This window comes from Pieris napi, chromosome 6, assembly GCF_905475465.1.
Source record: "Pieris napi chromosome 6, ilPieNapi1.2, whole genome shotgun sequence".
Taxonomy (NCBI): domain Eukaryota; kingdom Metazoa; phylum Arthropoda; class Insecta; order Lepidoptera; family Pieridae; genus Pieris; species Pieris napi.
The window spans coordinates 4,432,457-4,450,705 of NC_062239.1; the positions used below are offsets into that span (position 1 = coordinate 4,432,457).

The following is an 18,249-nucleotide window of genomic DNA, read 5'->3' on the forward strand; positions in this document are numbered from 1 at the left end:
TACATTTGCACTAAATTTGATTGTAAAAACTATAATGCATGCTATAGAATATCAATATATTGTATTCTGACGGCTAGTTTTTTCATGTTAAATGTGTGAGACTATTAAGACCTTCTCGGTGGTACAAAACTTCATTCTAAGTGTTAATTTTAACCAAGTAGACTTTCGTCAGGTATCAATTCATATAATGCACAAAGACCATACGGTTATGAATAAATAATTGCTAATAAAAATGTTGGTGGTTTAATATCCACATATTTAGTATATATATTCTTTATCAATTTTCCAAAGTATTTCAACATTCAAGTGACGAAACATTGCTGGCTACAGTTAGCTTAGTTAACACTAAATATGTCCGTTAAAGCTATGATTCAACAGTACTTTATTTCTTATTTGAACTTTAACATGTGATCATGCATAAAGTATGAATAAATTAAATTATAGAATGTCAGTTAAAGTTTTAAATAAGGCTAAAATTGTGAATTATAAATGCGGAATACCGTCTATTTAAGGTGAGAATGTATTATGAAAGCCAAATATCGAAACGATGTATTTTTGATAGAACAAGCGGAAATGACGTATCACGTCGTGTGTCAACGCGTGTTAAACTAAAGGTTTTCTTGTTCGTTTTGCTTTCTCACACAGACTGTAACCCGCAGATAAAATTAATAACATTATTGGTCTTGTGGCTTCAGTGTGCGACATCCCTGAGCTGTTTCAAACCCCGGCTGAGCAGTAATGTGCTTGTTTAAAACTCGCTCGTACTGTGAAGGAAAACGTCGTGAGGAAACTGGAAACATTTCTTTGACTCTAGAAGCGAACGGCGTGTGTCTAGTTCAAAATAATGATTACCTACACTTGCCTGTAAGAAAAAACAAATGATCATGAAACCAAAACAGAAATCTGAAGAGCTTAAAAGGTTGTAGTACTTTTTAGGATACTTAGTATATCCGTTCTTTTCTGGACTTTTGTCTACAATGGGTTAAGAATAAAATGAAATAGAAACTCATTATGGACGCACACGAATGTTAAGGGGTATAAAACATCATTGTTCACGTCTTATTTATCAATGGGATTATGTATGAACACCCCACATATCTCTATAATCTATGCTAATAAATATACAAAGAGATTTAGTTTCTGAGTTTGTGTAAAGTAATCTCTGGTATATATAATTTTTAAAATACTTTATAATTTATAAAGTAATTTGGTGTAGATTTCTGTGAGCTTTCATTACAGACGCTGCCCTTTCACATATATAAGAAATCAATGTGATTCTCTCATAATATATTCATAGAAAGGTATTTCGAAAAAAGAATCCTATACCTATTCAATCTTCATAAATAACACATTGGCATCTGTTGGCGCAAGTCAGTGACCGCAGCAGCTAAGATCATTCAAGGTCCTAGCTGCTGTAATGTCGCTCATTTAGCGCAGACTATATCAGCCTGAACCTTTTCATTGCACTTTGTTTAATGATGTAAGTTAAGGTATAACGTCTGACCTTTGTATTAATTAAATATATAATCCCACACGATATTTCCACTCAAACGCACGAGAAAAGGCTACTTAGTAAATTCAATTAAATGCGCGCTCAAATGAGTCTCGTCATATATTATGTTTTAATAATTGAGTACTAAATTCGTTTCACGTACACGTAATACGGTTGAAAAACTTACCTATGCGTACATAATATAGGAGACAGGAAGTTCGTAAATACAGCTTATCTCTAAATTAAGTCGTCATTTGCATACTGATACCGAACACTTGCTCCAGATATGCAAAACCATTACAAAATATAAAATAATGGCGTACACAACGGTGTTACGCAAAATGTTCGTAACGCAAGTTCGGCAGTGCTTTTTACGGATATTCAATAATCAACTCTCTTTTTATACTTCAGGATATTTATCAGTTTACAGTTATTTTCTCTAATCAGTAAACATTTGTTGTTGTAAAGATATCTTTATTTTTTGTTTTATTCAATTCATATAAGAGAAATTAAGAAGCTTTACACTTATTGTATATATATATAAAACAATAGTATATAATATATTACTATTGAAGACATGTGAGTTGGTTTACTCCATATTCAAATTTAAATATATTATACTAACATTATTTTTATTCCTGTAATAATTTGTAATAATGAGTAAATATCTTTTCTAAGTGATTACTTTGGACATACACATTTTAGTTTCTGCTTCATTGTTAGTTTTTTGGCAGAAGTTGATCAGCTTTCTTTGCTATGTCGGGCATCGATTTAGAGTTCCAAGGCAACAAATTTTCTCGTATCTTTTTCTACTAGTGTAATTTCTATTTGTAAGGTACAAGCAAATATTACACTTGCAATTTACTAGACTTATTCGCTAATACTACACTTATACACTATACGTTTTATACAACTCGTGTTTAATTGATATATACATGTTTTATGTGCCACACTCCCAGCAAAACGATTTAAAATGTATAAAGTTTTAAATTCGTAGTTGAATTCAAAGGAGCGAAATATTTATTATTTAACGAACGAAAAGTTACAATACAAAAGTTTTACGTAATATTTAAAATGTATTAAGTTATATAAAACTCAGTAAACTTTTATATTTTCAATCTTGCACCGAAAGAGAGTATTTTTAAATGGACATGGAACAATTGTCTGTTTAAGTTAGTTTTCTAAAAAAACCTTATTGTTCAACCAGAAAAGTTTTACAGGACCTAGTGCATAATTTAACCGGGCGTCTCCAATGGGGCAGATAGATTTTGCGTCTGTTATCAGGTGATCAGCCTTCTGAGTGAACCCCAAAGACTTCTTATTTGTCAACTGGTAAGGCCTAAATTTTAATTTCGTTACGAAAAACGTTTTATTCAATATTTAAAAAAACAATTGAAATCTACACAGTCATAACTTTGAATGTTAAAGGTATTCTCAGTGCAAACAATAGAAGTCATGTCACCAATAGGAATATCGGATCTGAAAGGAAAACGATTCGAAGTGTTGAATCTGTTCGTTTCAGGATTGCCCAGTCAATTCGTACTTGGCTACACAATGGAACAAAGGATTAAATGTTAGGCTTTAGATCTTAAGAGTTGAGTTAGGTTAGTGTAGATGACCGCTGGACATTATCGATTGTTTTGGTGAATATTACATTTTATAATCGTAATAGTTTTTGTTGTAGGTTTTTTTTGTCTATATAATATTTTGCAGAGGTATGATTGATAGTTTTTTAAACTATTAAAGCTATTATAAGGAACTACTACTTCTTTTACCATGTGCTCTCAAATTTCTATGCGAAAGAAATTTCGCGGGCCAGCTAGTTTAGTTTTTTTAAAACCACGATAAATGTAAAAATTTAATAAGTTAAAAAAGTAGTTTGAGTGAAAAAATGCTGTGAAAAGAGCAGTTTTGGCCTCGTGGTTTTACCGTTAACTCTTATCCTTGAGGTCGTAGTTTCGATCCCCGGGTGTGCACCAATTGACTCTTACTAAGTGCGCGTTTAACATTTGCTTCAACGGTGAAGGAAAACAACGTGAGGAAACCGGCTTGCCTTAGACCCAAAAAGTCGACGGCGTGTTTCATCCACTTGCCTATTAGATTGAGAAATGATCATAAAACAGATTCAGAAATCTGATGACCAGCCTAAAAAGGTTGTAGTGCCACTGATTTATTTTATTTTAGTGAAAAACACTTGCAAATTTAGCTTTTTTTGGCTTAGATACTTGCACAAACACTATATTTAATTCACCATAACTTTATGAAATCCTTGGTAAAAATTATATTTGTTATTTATATATTATTTATTTGTTACCAATAGGTATAAAATATAAGAATTTCCAAATTAAAACTATAAACTAAGAAGAATCGTAAAATATCAACGGAAGGAAGTCTCTATTTGGTGATATCACGCGCCATTAAACACATTGCAATCGCATAAACTTGTGTGATGTACTATCGTTTCAAATTCCACAAAATTTTTAACATTTATTTGATTCTTATCTTCTATAAACTTAAACAAATAACTTGAAACAATTTTAAAATTCATTACTTTCGCGATAACTTTGTCAAATATTATCCTTTAATACAATAGATCTTTTGTTCACAAAATGTACTTAAAGCTTTTATTCTTGAGACAATATTTGAATAGAGCTGACGCAAAATGAGTGCTTATTTTCCTTAATAAATGGCTCTTAGTAATGACTGCTTATTTACGCCCCGACAAGCCCAATAACATCGTCTTCCCGAAACTTGATACTCTTTGTAATATATTGTGCGACATTAATTATTATCTAAGTCCTAAATCTTAAGTAATAAATAGGAACACGACGATGCTAAGAAACAATTAAAGCTTAATTTGTATCCCCAATAAAGTTACTTCAACAAACAATTTAATCAAGGGCAAAGAAAGATTACACCGCCAACAACTTTTTGCATATTTTTCCCATTTTTCACCTTTTATCCCGAGGTAACTTAGCCTCAAGTAAATATCGGAGAAGAACAGTTTTATAAAGTTAACCAAAGTATGAAAAGATTTTTTCTAGCATATCCCGACAAGTTAGACGAAATTGTTCTTGTCTAAGTAGTAACTCAGTTTAGCGAAAGTTTGCTCCTCGCCGTGTTCTTTCTCGTTTCCATTATGTACCGAAGTTTTATTCACTATTAAATGAGATCGAATCAACATTTGCTAAATAACGAAGGCAATGAAACTTTCCAATTGTATTACCAGACGTTATGTGGAACGTGTCGTTTCGACCGCTGACGACCCTGTTGATGCGAATTTGATTCGCTGATCGCTCTAAGCACAGGAAATGTCGTATGTACGCCGACGCGCGAATAAAGTACATAGAAATAGGTCGAAGCTCGCGAAGTACATTTGGAATGGAGCCAACAAGCCTTGGCGATTTTTGTTTATTTTCATTTTGTAAAAATATTGTATGACAATTTTTCCTACTTAATAACGGGATTGTCCCATTTGTGACAAGTATAGAGCGACAGTTATTGGGGACGAGGCTTTGCTGTACTTTGTAGGGATTTGTATTGTCAGAGTGAAGCGATGTTGCGCGCGAAAGCGTTAAAAGTGATATATATTTGTCAACGCTAATAAAAATACTTTGTCAATATTTGTATTGTTCGTCAAATTTATTCAATCTACATACATTCGTCGTATACTATGTATTGAGGGAGATAATAATAAAATTCGCTTGCTAAGTTGTTTTTTTCTTGTAAGAGGTGTCAAAATAATAGCTTATGTAATTTTATATTTTTTTGATACATATCTGGTTTTTTCATATTTATTACGCTATACAAACTTCGTATACTTAGTAAGAGCTGTTATTTTTGGCGTTCAAAATTAATAAGAGATGTTGAGAGCGAAATTCGACTAAGCTGGTTCAAAACGAGAAAAGGGCAGCGAAGATTTCCCTGAGGGAAAATTTATTTATTTAAGCTACATATTCGACATAAACTATTCAAATAAAAATGCGAATATAAACAGTGAATTTCTTTAGCATGTTAAATAGTTTTGTAGTGCTTTGTATTGCTTAAAGCTAAGAAAGGTCAATTTAAAGTTACTTTAGAGGCGACAAATATGATTTTTAGCACTTGTTACCCCATGACTAACTCAAATTCATTCATCAAAATAAAGGTTTATTATTCTTAGAAATTTATGTGTCTACGAAAAGTATGTAACACCACATATTTCTACATAAGATTGTTTATGTGTGCCGTAAATTGTAATTACTTTACAATTAAGAAAAAAACAGTTTTTTTTCTTGTATAGCTAAAATAAAATAATGATTCAAATGGCAAATTCCCGGGGTTCGAACGCACACTCCAGGGTCGAGATTAGCGAATATATAAGTAAAACTCAGTCATATCTTTACAAAATAATTTGTAAATAGAAACGTACGTACTAAAATAGTACATAAACCAATCACTCGCGGTAACTCGTTTTTTTGTTCACTTACTCGCGTCAATTTCAGATACGTTTTACGAACATGCTGTAGCCGTAAAAATTTATGAACACATCGCTTACAAGCTAACATATTTCCATCAAAAACAGAGTAATCGGCTTGAAAAAATCCTTAAATGTTGTGTTTAAAATACGTAGATGATATAATTTACCTAAATACATGGTATTGATTTCAAGTTTCAATATATTTAAGAAATGCCTCTTTGTATGGACTTTTTGATTGTTTTGCTATGTTTATAGTTATTCAGTCTAGTCAGTGAATAGCAGTGTTGGCCTACTGGTTTAAAGGTGCGACTCTCATCCCTGGGGTCGTAGGTTCGATCTCTGGCTGTGCACTACTGTACTCGCTCATACGGTGAAGGAAAATATTGTGAGGAAACCGAGCATGCGTTAGACCTAAAAAGTCGACTGCTAGTGTCAGGCACAGAAGTTCGATCAGCTACTTGCCTTTTAGAAATGATCACGTCACAGATACAGAAATCTGAGGCCCAGACCTAAAGGGTTGTAGCGCTATTGGTAATTAAATTGTGCGTCAATGACCTAATAACATATTAGATAGCTGAATGTATTTGAAAATGACAATTAAAAGTATCTACAACAATATGCAGGCTGTTTGTATCATCAAAAGTTAATTTAAAAAAACAATTAAATATTTTGATTTTTAAATGAAATATTCTGACATAACTCGCCTCATAATTATCTCATACCATACTACTACTAACATTAAACAACATTTGAAATCGAAATTTATGATATAGAAATAAAATATATTATTATTATAACTTACCTCTATGTATTCACACAAATTTTACTCTTTAAATATAAATCTAGTGTTATATTAATCATATATTAGAAAAACCAATTTTACGTTGTATTTTAATAAGAGAAGCTTTAACTATGCCATTAGAATTTTGGTCGGAGTATTGTATCGTAATATAAACTGCCTTATAACACGACTATCCGCACTTTTGTATTCTATTCTTATATCCTTATGTAGTACACCAACTAAATATACAATTACTTATATATAAATATGACTTTAACAACATACTTGGGCACATAATATAAATGTACCGATAATATTATAAAGCAGAAATATATGCGCTACTCTTCAATAAAAAATACTTACATTCAAATAATTCTGAATCTGTTTCATGATCATTTTTAAATATAATAGGCAAGTAGGTGATCAGCCTCCAGTACCTGACACATGCCGTCGACTTTTTGGGTCTAAGACATGTCGATTTCCTCACGATGTTTTCCTTCACCGTTCGAGCAAATGTTAAATGCGCACATAGAAAGAAATTCCATTGGTGTACAGCCGGGGATCGAACCTACGACCTCAGGTATGAGAGTCGCACGCTGAAGCCACTAGACCAACACTGCTTGCTCTATCATCTAAAATTCTATAAACAGAGACAAAGAATGGCTTTTTCGCTTGTATCAGTATTTTTGTCCATGTAAACCCTATTATAATTTATTAAAATGATATCTAATGTGAAAATAATAACGACGATGTCATAAAGTGCGGTGGTCGTTTGAAAATAATGGTGAATTAATAGCTCTACATTGTAGACTAATAAAAAATAATCGAAACATTTGAGTTACTGGGAATTCGTTTTACCTTGCCAATAGTGAAAAACTTATTTTTTTGTTAATGTGCAATCAATTTAAAATGCCGCAAAAATTTAGAATTATTTAATAAATTTAATGGATAGTTGTAATACGGGTGTAAGCGTAAAAATATTTTTATTGTTTTACAATTATTAGCATTTTCATGGGATTTGATTTACCATTTTTTAAACATTTAAAACAACGATGAATACACCCTTACAATAGACTGATTTATATTATATACTTTTTATTTTATTTGAGGTGCTTTAACAATTTAAATATAAATACAATTTAAGTAATAAGTTTATTATAATAAACTTAGTAAACCAAACGTAGTAGAACGTCTACTCGAAGTCATTATTGCTACAAATAAATTACTTTTCACAGTGTAAAGATATCAAGGTCATAAGTTAATTTTCGTTTAGCTTCGTGTATTACCCTTATTATCGGGAGAGTCAGTACGTGTCTGACTTCGACAGAAATCGACCGATACATGAAAGGAGAGATTATCGGATTTCTGTATAAGAGTATTTGCCAAACTTGTGACCGAATTTCGTTGGTTTTAGTATTGGACCATTTCACTTACATGATTTTGTTTATATGTGTGTGAAATGACTTGAAACATGCCTGGAAAAGCCTTAATGTTTAGGAGTGTTTTTTTTCCTCTTTTTGAGGTACGGACCTAAGTTGATCTGGATGATGCAATAAATCAATATGTGTATAAGAATTTCAATCGTCAACCTGTTTACGTAATAAATGTGGTTTTATGAACACATATTGGACTATTATGAAATCATAACAAAATTTACTTAATCATATTGCACACATATGACTGTCAATATTTAGAAAAAAATTAACTTATGAATAATATCACCACTTACACGAGTGACCACAAGTAGCACCCATTCACGAGCACGACGCATGGGCAGCCATTGCCCCTTACATAAATTGTAGGGAGAGAAACAACCCAACGCATGGACGAATTGAAATTTTGACTTCTGAGAAACTTCAATCACTCTTCTTTGATTAGTTTAATAAATGCTTATTTAGTTATATTATATTCCTCTTCTATACCTTTTTAAAATCTAATAACAAACAGTACATTTCTTCAGTTGACAAATACTGTAATATTGGTTGGGCCTGCAAGTAATTAGCTTACATTGTGATTCAGAACAGTGGATGCCTGCAACATTTTAGCACATACATTGCAAATGGATATTTGTTATAGCCGATGTTTGTTTGGACAAATGGGACTTTAATTAAAATTTTACGAAAATGCATTGCTAAATGTAATCTTTCAAATCCTAAATTTCATTTTAGTATCACTGACTTTCTCCGTTGCGAAACCTTAAATAAAGTTATACAAAATACAGTAGATTCTAAATGAATATTTTTGAAGTAATATTAGTTTTCTTTTGTTTGTTGTTTGATTAATCCCGTGAACTAAGTGAAATTAATTCTTTGAAACAGTTATGCACTAATATCGGAATATTCTTTTTAAAATATACATCATAAATTTTTATTTCTCGCATCTATAAAATAGCCTTAAAGTCGAGTTATATATTTGCAATTTATAAGTTTTCAAGTCCAATGAAATTTATATAACAATATAGTTTCCGAGTTCGAAGCGAAGCGACGCGGCAGTAAAATTAGCAGGTTTAATGAAAGCATTAATAGATTTAATAACGGCCCCTGCTCCGTAGAAGCCTACATTATGCTGCCCCTGGCGTATAAATTAACAATTTTCATTTTATGCCAAATAAAGTTCACTGTACATTTTTACTTTTTGCGAAGAGCTTTCGCAGCTTCAATTAACTATAATCGTGTGTTTTGATTTGATAAATTAAATTCATTTAATAAATTTCGTTAGTATTGCTCTCGGAATAACATTTTGCAACGAGGATTCGGAAATATTGTTTTTCTTGTAAAATACAGTTTTCGGATTACGCGCGAATATTTATTTGAATTATTTAAGTCGATTTTAGAGTTATAACAACAATGGTTTGAATTAAAATCGTTTTGCGTTATGATCCAGTGTTAATGAAAGTATATGCATTATATGACATATTTGGTTCCAGGTGTCATGGATCCGGAAACGAGACCTGCACATCCTCACAGTTGGCGTGCATACATACAGTAGTGACGCACGCTTTGCAGCACTTCATACAGATGGCTCTGACGAGTGGACCCTGCGAGTTGCTCACGCGCAGCCCCGAGATTCCGGGGCGTATGAGTGCCAAGTATCCACAGAGCCTAAGATAAGTCTATCTTTCTGGCTTACTGTTGTTGGTAAGATATTCAAGTATAATATCAATAAAAACTAAACGAACTAAATTAAATGTATAATCCTATTACATAAAATAGGACATAGGGTGATCTTTGCGTTTATTTTAACCTTGAAGTAAGATGTGGATGTATTTCGTTTAAAAGGCACACATAAAATTTTTATATAGGTATTAAAATCACATAGAAATACAAATTTAGGACTGCACAAATAAATTTTGGTATATTAAAATTACATACAAATAATCTTAAAGTAGGACTATTGTTACTTGTTGATGTATTTATCGTATTACTCATGCCTTATTATATCTAATTTATTATGGTGGCTGTACACACTCGGCGAGACACCCCGAGACAGGCCGAGGGCGAGAGTGTACAGTAGAGCTCTCGTCTCGCCTCGCTTCCTCGCAGTCGGTCTCGCCTCTCTCGGTCGCATGTCGGTTTTTTGCGCACGAGTCAAAGGGTCTCGCGAGTAAAACGAGAGCGACCTGTACACACTCGTTCAATCACTTGCTTGATGACTGTGGTTGTGACAGGACGTATCGCACAATGTGGTCTAACGAACGCGAATTAGAGTTTTTGGAGTGTTACCAAAGGGAATCGTTGTTATGGAATCCGAAGGATGTAGGACACAAAAATAAACAATCTCTACATGATGCTTGGATGCAAATAAGCCGGCCGATGGATATCCCAATTGGGGAACTAAAGAAAAAGCGAGATTTACTCATGGCTACGTACCGTGGACATAAAAGAAAGATTAATACAAGTAGCAATTTACAATTTTGGATAATATTAAAACTTTATGAACCTAATTACCTATTTCTGTTGCGGTGCATAGTAACCATCCACCATCTTCTTCTTCGCCATGGCTTCGTAATTGTTTTTTTATGGTAAACGTGAAGAAAATTATAATAACTTATTGCACAAAGACAAACAGCAGCAGCGGTTTCCACGTCCATTATTAACGGTGTTATAAATACAAATAACGTAACGAGTGTGTACAGGCTGCGCTCTTCTCTCGGTCCTCTCGGTCGAGACTCTCGGCGAGAGGCTCTCGCCGAGTGTGTACAGCCACCATTATGCCTGGCAAAAACCCGGATGACGAGGGTCTATGCTAAAAACTATTTCGCAGCATCTGTTATTTGATATTGATGGAGTCGTGAATATAATTTTTCAGTGTATATAATAAATCCTTTCCCTATTACGGATACAATTTACACCTCTCAACTGAACCGCTTATCTTCTAAATAATGTTTAAAAAGTATCTTAGTAATAAACCACCATCTTTCAACTATATATGTAGATACTCACATTTCCTACCATAAACATAATAATGGTTTCAGACATCCATTCAGAGAAATATTCATTACATTTTCATTACAATCAAATATTAATTACAATCTCAATTGAACAAATACCATACACACCTCTTAAAGTTAAAAGGCCTTTATCGGTAGGAGGTTATTGTATTGATTTAATATCTTACAGAGTTTTATGTTAATATGTAATGTTTATTTATTTATTTACACTTTGTTGCTTTATGATATAAAAATTTAACAAAATTACAAGTAAAGGAAAGCAACTGGCGGCCTTATCGCTTTCGAGCGATCTCTTCCAGGCAACCACTGTGAGAAAAGAAAAAAAAATGTTATTCTCTTATAAAAACTGTACTGTTTCAGAACAAAGTCAAGTTTATTTAGATTGAATTCACATCCGAGTTCTATTACTTAAATATCAGTCTTAGAATAGTCCAATTATATCGCTTTTAATAGTGAAAATAAACACGTTTTGCTTTTGTTTGGTGCTCAATAATTTTCGGTCTCAATAAACAACTGACAATCGCATGTCAAGCGAGATTAATTTCGACTCGAATAGTTTGCCCCGGACAGTTGAATACGACTGAGGTGTGAACTGAGACCACGAATAGGAACAAGTTTCCTTTCTTGCTCACACAAGCTTCAGAGAACACCTTAATGGAAATGTTTCACGCGAATTCTAATTAATGTTTTAGTTTAGTACCGAAAGTGCATCTGAACTTAAGCTGTTCAGTTAAATACATTTATTGTAGAGTTTCTCAATCTTCAGAGATTCAATTAGATCTAATTACACTGAAACTACAAGTAACTGTAGCACTTTATTGAGCTCTCTATCGGAAGATTAAATACGTATAAATCGAAAGATTTCTTTATTTTTATCCTTTATACGTGGCTTTCGTAGACACATAAATACCTAATTTAATGTGTAAATTATACCTTAATAAATAATTCAGCGGCACTATCGTGATCTGATTTTCGCATTTATTTCATAAATCAAAATTAAGTAAATAATTTACCTTACATACGGTCGATAGTTAAGTCAGGCCGGTTGTATTGTGATGTCTTCCTTAACCGCCAGAGCTGTTAATTACACGCTTTAATAAATTTAATTTCAGAATCTGATAAATCGTAAACACTCTAAGACTGAAATTTAATTAGCAATAATGTGACTAATCTGAATATAAGTAGTAGAGCATTGTTGGCCTAGTGTTTTCAACGTGCGACTCTCATCCCTGAGGTTTGGATTCGATCCCCGGCTGTGCACCAATGGACGTTCTTTCTATTTATAACATTGGCTCGAACGGTGTAGGTAAACATCGTGAGGAAACCGGCTTCTCTTAGACCCAAAAAGTTGACGGCGTGTGTCAGGCACAGGAGGCTGATCACCTACTTGCCTATTAGATTTGTAAATGCTCACGTAACAGATACAGAAATCTGAGGCCAACAACTAGAAAGGTTGTAGCGCCACTGATTTATTTTTAATCTGAATAGAAACGTAAGAATTTGCCTGAGTTTATTTGGTAAATTCTAAGAGGCTCTACGCCTCAATTCTTAGCCCAATACTTTGAATTCACCTATCATTCATAAGCTACGCCTCAATTCTTAGCCCAATACATTAAATTCACCTATCATTCATAAGCTACGCCTCAATTCTTAGCCAAATACTTTGAATTCACCTATCATTCATAAGCTACGCCTCAATTCTTAGCCCAATACTTTGAATTCACCTATCATTCATAAGCTACGTCTCAATTCTTAGCCCAATACTTTGAATTCACCTATCATTCATAAGCTACGCCTCAATTCTTAGCCCAATACTTTGAATTCACCTATCATTCATAAGCTAAGTCTAAATATGCTTGTTAGCTTAAGTTACTAACGTAAACGCTTAAGGCGTTGTCTAGTATAGATCAGCAAAATATAGCTACAATATTGTTGCAGTATCCAAAGCGGAGATCCTGTCTGGTCCAGAGTTGTTTGTGAGAGCTGGCTCCGACATTAACTTGACGTGTATTGCACGCCACGCACCAGATCCACCTAGGTAAATACTAAAATCTTGAATTATATTTACAGTTTTATTTATAAATACCTTAAATTTTCTAAATAAGATTGTCGACTTTATGTTGTATGTAAATTAAATCTAAATAATTATTTGTAAATTTTAGTAGGTAAGCGCGTTTTTATTAGATCAAATAAAGGCCGTAAATAAAGGACGTATGTAATTTGTAATTAACATACCTTCGGGCCTTTCAAAGGGTTAACAAATTCAAGCTCAGGAGTTTCTTATTCCGCAAAAAAGTAATAACCACTTTTATTTTTAAAATATTTATCTATTAAAACAATGGGCGAAGATAATATGAAAAAATCGCCTAACAATGAAATGGCTCAAAGTAAAACTCAAAGTGAAAATCTATTAAAATATAGAAACAGAAAATAGAAATATTACTTAATACTTAATATGTGGATTTATTTCATTGTTGATGTTCGCTGTATTACGATATTAGTTGGCAATTTTTAATTCCAAGGGACTGCGCTTATAAAAGTATTCATTAAAGTCCTATTGCAGCTTATTATGTTATAAAGAAACAATTAAACATCGCACATTCATTCGTTTTGTCAAATTATAATGAAAAATGACTTCTGTTAAAACATTATAATACATTTTTTTTAAATTAAGATTAAAATATTTGTGCTTTTTCTAGCTTTATATACTGGTATCGGGGGACAAATGTGGTGAACTACGCACAGCGTGGTGGAATCAGTGTTGAGACTGAACAACGGACTCGAACCAGTCGCCTCCTCATAGCTCGGGCTTCGCCCCGTGACTCTGGAAACTATACATGCGCTCCTAGCAGTTCTGGTTAGTAATTATTGCACTTAGCACGAGTAGTTAACGCACATGGCTGTGAATTCGAGTCACAGCGGAAATGTCTAGATGCTACATTATAGCATTGGACGGTTGTGGTAGCTAAATACTATATCTACTTAAAATAAAACATGGTTAATATTAACTTATTCTAGAAATTAATTCTATTGTAATATAATATATTCATAGTGGACGAATAATTCTACCTCAAGAGAGGCACTCTTAGTACATCACAAACTCGACTTACAATTGAGGAGAAATTAATTACCTCGGTTTTAAGGCTGAGTAAGCCTTAAAACCGAGCCTTAAACCCTTAAATAAAAATAAGAACAAACTCGGATATATTCCATTATACATAGTCTTCCCTCTTGCTTTTTAAGGGCTAAATTTATTTTTTATTGTTTTGTTTAATTCTTCTCATACACTTCTCAAACAGATACCATTTCTGTATCTGTTTCGTTATCGTTTGTTTATTTTTTATAGGCAAGTAGGTGATCTGTTAGTCCGTGAACTTCAGCCCTGTGATTCTGTAACTCACTTTTCGAACTCACACAGCGGTTTTCGCATCGGCGGTCGCTCTCAAATCAGTCGTGAAGCAGTCATTTTATGATTTGGCATTCTGAAAAGGTGGGAGCTTGTAGTTTATTGTTTATTGCTGATGCGAAAACCGCTGTGTGAGTTCGAATGGCAGGGATGTGCCTGAAAAAGGCTTTCGATGTTTTGGGCAATAATAAAAAAACTACCATTTCAACAATAACTTATATAAACAAATAAGTGATAGTAAGGTAAAAATAGGTAATGGACACACCTTAAAACTTAACTTACTTTATTTTCAATTTTTAATAAATTTGTTTTATATTAATCTAAATGAAACATTCCATATAAATGTGCACAATAACACTATGCAATTACAGTATGCTAAAACGCTTGTTACATTTTATCCTTTAGGGATAATCTCGTTAAGTACGCTTACGTAAGCTTTTCATATACGACGATTATGAAATTACACTTGTTTTAAAAATGCATACGATATAAGCGGAAGTTTTAACAAAATTTGAATTTTGCCGTGTCAGTTATTACAAAGTACTACGGCAATAGCCGTTCTGAACAAACTCAAAATTGAGTAATAAAAATTATGAATGAGATGATATTGTAACACTCGCCTCGAACGTTTAATTAAATAAAAACTTACAGACGTCTTTTGCTTATTCTTTGATTTCAGGACGGCGCTGTTTTTAATTTCTTGCATGGTTCAATTAGGGAAAGATTTAGAAAAGAGAGTTTTGCGCTAAGTGTGGCTCAAATACGTCAAAAATGTATTGGATTTTGACATACATAGTGCTGTCTCTTAATGTCGTAGGTCGAACTCTATACTTGTGCGCTAGTAGATGTTTAAAAGAACTGTGTTTGTAGACTAATATGAATAGACTTTACTGCAGACTTTTTTTAATGTATATTGTCAATTATACTTTATACTAGTAGACTATTCAAGGGAACCGGTAGGAGAACTTATGTGAAAGGTAGATAGCTTATGTGAAACGTTGGTACTTTTAACCCAGCGCCATCTGTTAGAATTGTATCAAATAATAAACAAATATTTGCAATAGAATAATATTGCGGGTATAAATTGAGATGTTAGGTATCCTATCTTTTAAGTTAGATCAAACTGCACACGGTGTGCAAATTTGATTGATATCGGTTCGGTAGTTTAGGAGTCCATAGCGGACAAACAACGTGACACGTAATTCGTATATATTAAGATTATAGATTTTTTACATTATAAGCATCATTTATTATTCGCTATAGGGTTTTCTATAGATAATTTACTTGAATATTACACATACATATTACCAAAAACTCTAGCCAAAATACATTATATATTTAGTCTTATCAGGAATATATTGGAAATTTGTCTTACAAACTGGTGTTGGTGTTCAGCTGGTTTATTAAATCAATTATGAATCTTAAATAATCTCTTATTAATATTTGCTTTGTCATTGTTTAGATTTAATCAATGTTATAATGATAAACTTAATTTAAAACATCAAAAGCAATAACGCCCATAATAAACAAAATGAGACTTTAAAACAAATATTACCCGTCGACTTCAAGTTCATGACTTTGTTCAATTACATGTATTGTGAGGTCATTAAACCAATCTACAAGGACAAATAATTAGTAGATAAATAATCATTGCAGCGACCCAAAAAACTCGACAATATTTACTTTTTTATTACTTTACTGATTTACAGTGTTTCGGACTAAATATTTTTTTTAGACTTAAAGCATTGAAATCTAAACATATAGATTTTTTCTAATGTCTGCTCTTCTAAAAACTTCGCACTTGTATTTAGTACAACGATCTGTTAATGGAATAGTGTTATTTGTATTCCGTTTTGAAATTCATGTAGGTTTACGTGGGTCCAAAACGTAAGTCGTACTAATATAAAACTTTTTAACCAAATGTTATTTTCTCTACTAGATTCCGCGTCGGTGGTTGTCCACGTGGTTAGCGGTGAGCGTCCGGCTGCGATGCAAAGCGGGGCCACAATTTCTGCGCCAACTCTTCTCTGCACATTATCCACACTTATTACCTTCTACTACCATAGACATTTTCTAACAAAATTCCTGTATAACACACCGCTACCCTTTATTTCATTTCAAAATAAGGCTTTAGCTCCTAGATGATACAATAAAGCATAAAATGCAAATTTAGGTAAGAAACGAATTACTATAATATATTTTCGTTGATCTTTTAATCTGAGTGTAAATAAAATTTTATGTTCGAGCAATATAATATGTTTTATGGCGTATTATATTACGATGTAATGCCACGCAATAAATTTGTAAGGTTCGTTATTACAAAGTTCGTGTAAATAAGGTTTTGTTACGAGTTTTAATTAATTTGTATTCAAAGTTGTTTATAACTTATTATTGGAGTAGCTTAGCAACAATATATTAAGACAGCGCCTAATAATTCATATATTTTTGCTTTTCTTATGTCTTTTGCATAGCACCTTAGTGTTTCCTCTTGTTCTACGCAAGTTTATAAGCACGCAATATTCTTTACAAGATGTGAAATTAAATGTTTTACCTTTATAATAGATTTTAAGTGTGTGATTATACTTTTTCCTTTATTAACTTAACTGGCCAGATGTTGTCCTGTACACAGATCTTTAAAAAAAAACTAATTGTAAATCGAAACCAATCTAAAAAAATCTCAAGTGTAGTTAAGAATACATTTTAGTGATCTTTTTTTTTCGTACGCTATTCGACTAACGAATATTCCTCTCTTATTGCATATATCATTCATCAGATTAAAATGATTAGGATCAAACAATTATTCAATGTTTGAATTGGGAATTCGCACTATTTAAATTGGTATAGTTTTTAGCAAGCATATCAATTCGTTGTTTATATTCAATTAAATTATACTCATTTATTATTGTTATTAGACATTTTGTTGTTGCTAAATCAGCTAACAAATTATGTACATAATTTAAATGAATTAATTCAATTTGGCCTGTTTGCTGTTTATGTTTGACTGGTAAATGAATGTGGTTTGATAAATTTGATGTAAATGTTGTCCGGTAGTTAATTACAAGTGAAAATTGTGTTTCGGGATTTATTGAAATCTGATGAAATGATTTTAAATCTGTAACTGATTGACTCATTTCAAGGGTGAATATTTTATCCAATGAAAATAATTTTTATGAGGTTTTCATGATGACGAGAGTATAGAATTATGTTATGAATATTGTACCGGAAATAATTTAGAAGCTTCCACAGATTATATTACTTTTGTTATCTGTATTTTCTCTTTTGAAACGTAGTCGAATATGTCAAAGTTTCAATGAACTTTTTTAATGTTTCTGTACGCTTTGATCAGTCGAAAACAATTGATTGGGTGTCCTTTGTAATACTTAAACAACGAAACTAACTCGCTCTAATCTAAATAAAAATCTAGTGAATGATGACTAAAAAATCGTTGAATGTAATTGTTAATTAAAGCGAGTCAACGTGATATAAAGTACAGTGGCAATTTCTATGTTATACCTTACAGATTACGAGGCGTAATTAACTATTGGTCTTCCTTGGTTTGCTTTGGAAATTAATGGGACATTGTCGCTCCGTTATCGAATAGTTAAATGTAAGAATCGGTTATGAAAGTAAACTGTTTCTTATTCCATACTATCTCTAGTTT

General features: G+C 32.4%; 1 protein-coding gene across 3 annotated transcripts in view; it reads left to right on the plus strand.

The window, feature by feature from the left end:
• LOC125050548 (limbic system-associated membrane protein-like) overlaps positions 1-17,222 on the plus strand; it is a 62,910-nt gene extending 45,688 nt beyond the window's left edge. For all 3 annotated transcript variants that reach the window (XM_047650471.1, XM_047650470.1, XM_047650472.1), the window contains exons 4-7: positions 9,659-9,869; positions 13,121-13,220; positions 13,882-14,039; positions 16,528-17,222. In XM_047650471.1, coding sequence (XP_047506427.1) covers positions 9,659-9,869; positions 13,121-13,220; positions 13,882-14,039; positions 16,528-16,733 — 675 coding nt within the window. In that variant the 3' untranslated portion in view covers positions 16,734-17,222. The remainder of the gene's footprint in view (positions 1-9,658; positions 9,870-13,120; positions 13,221-13,881; positions 14,040-16,527) is intronic.
• Positions 17,223-18,249: the final 1,027 nt, after the last annotated feature.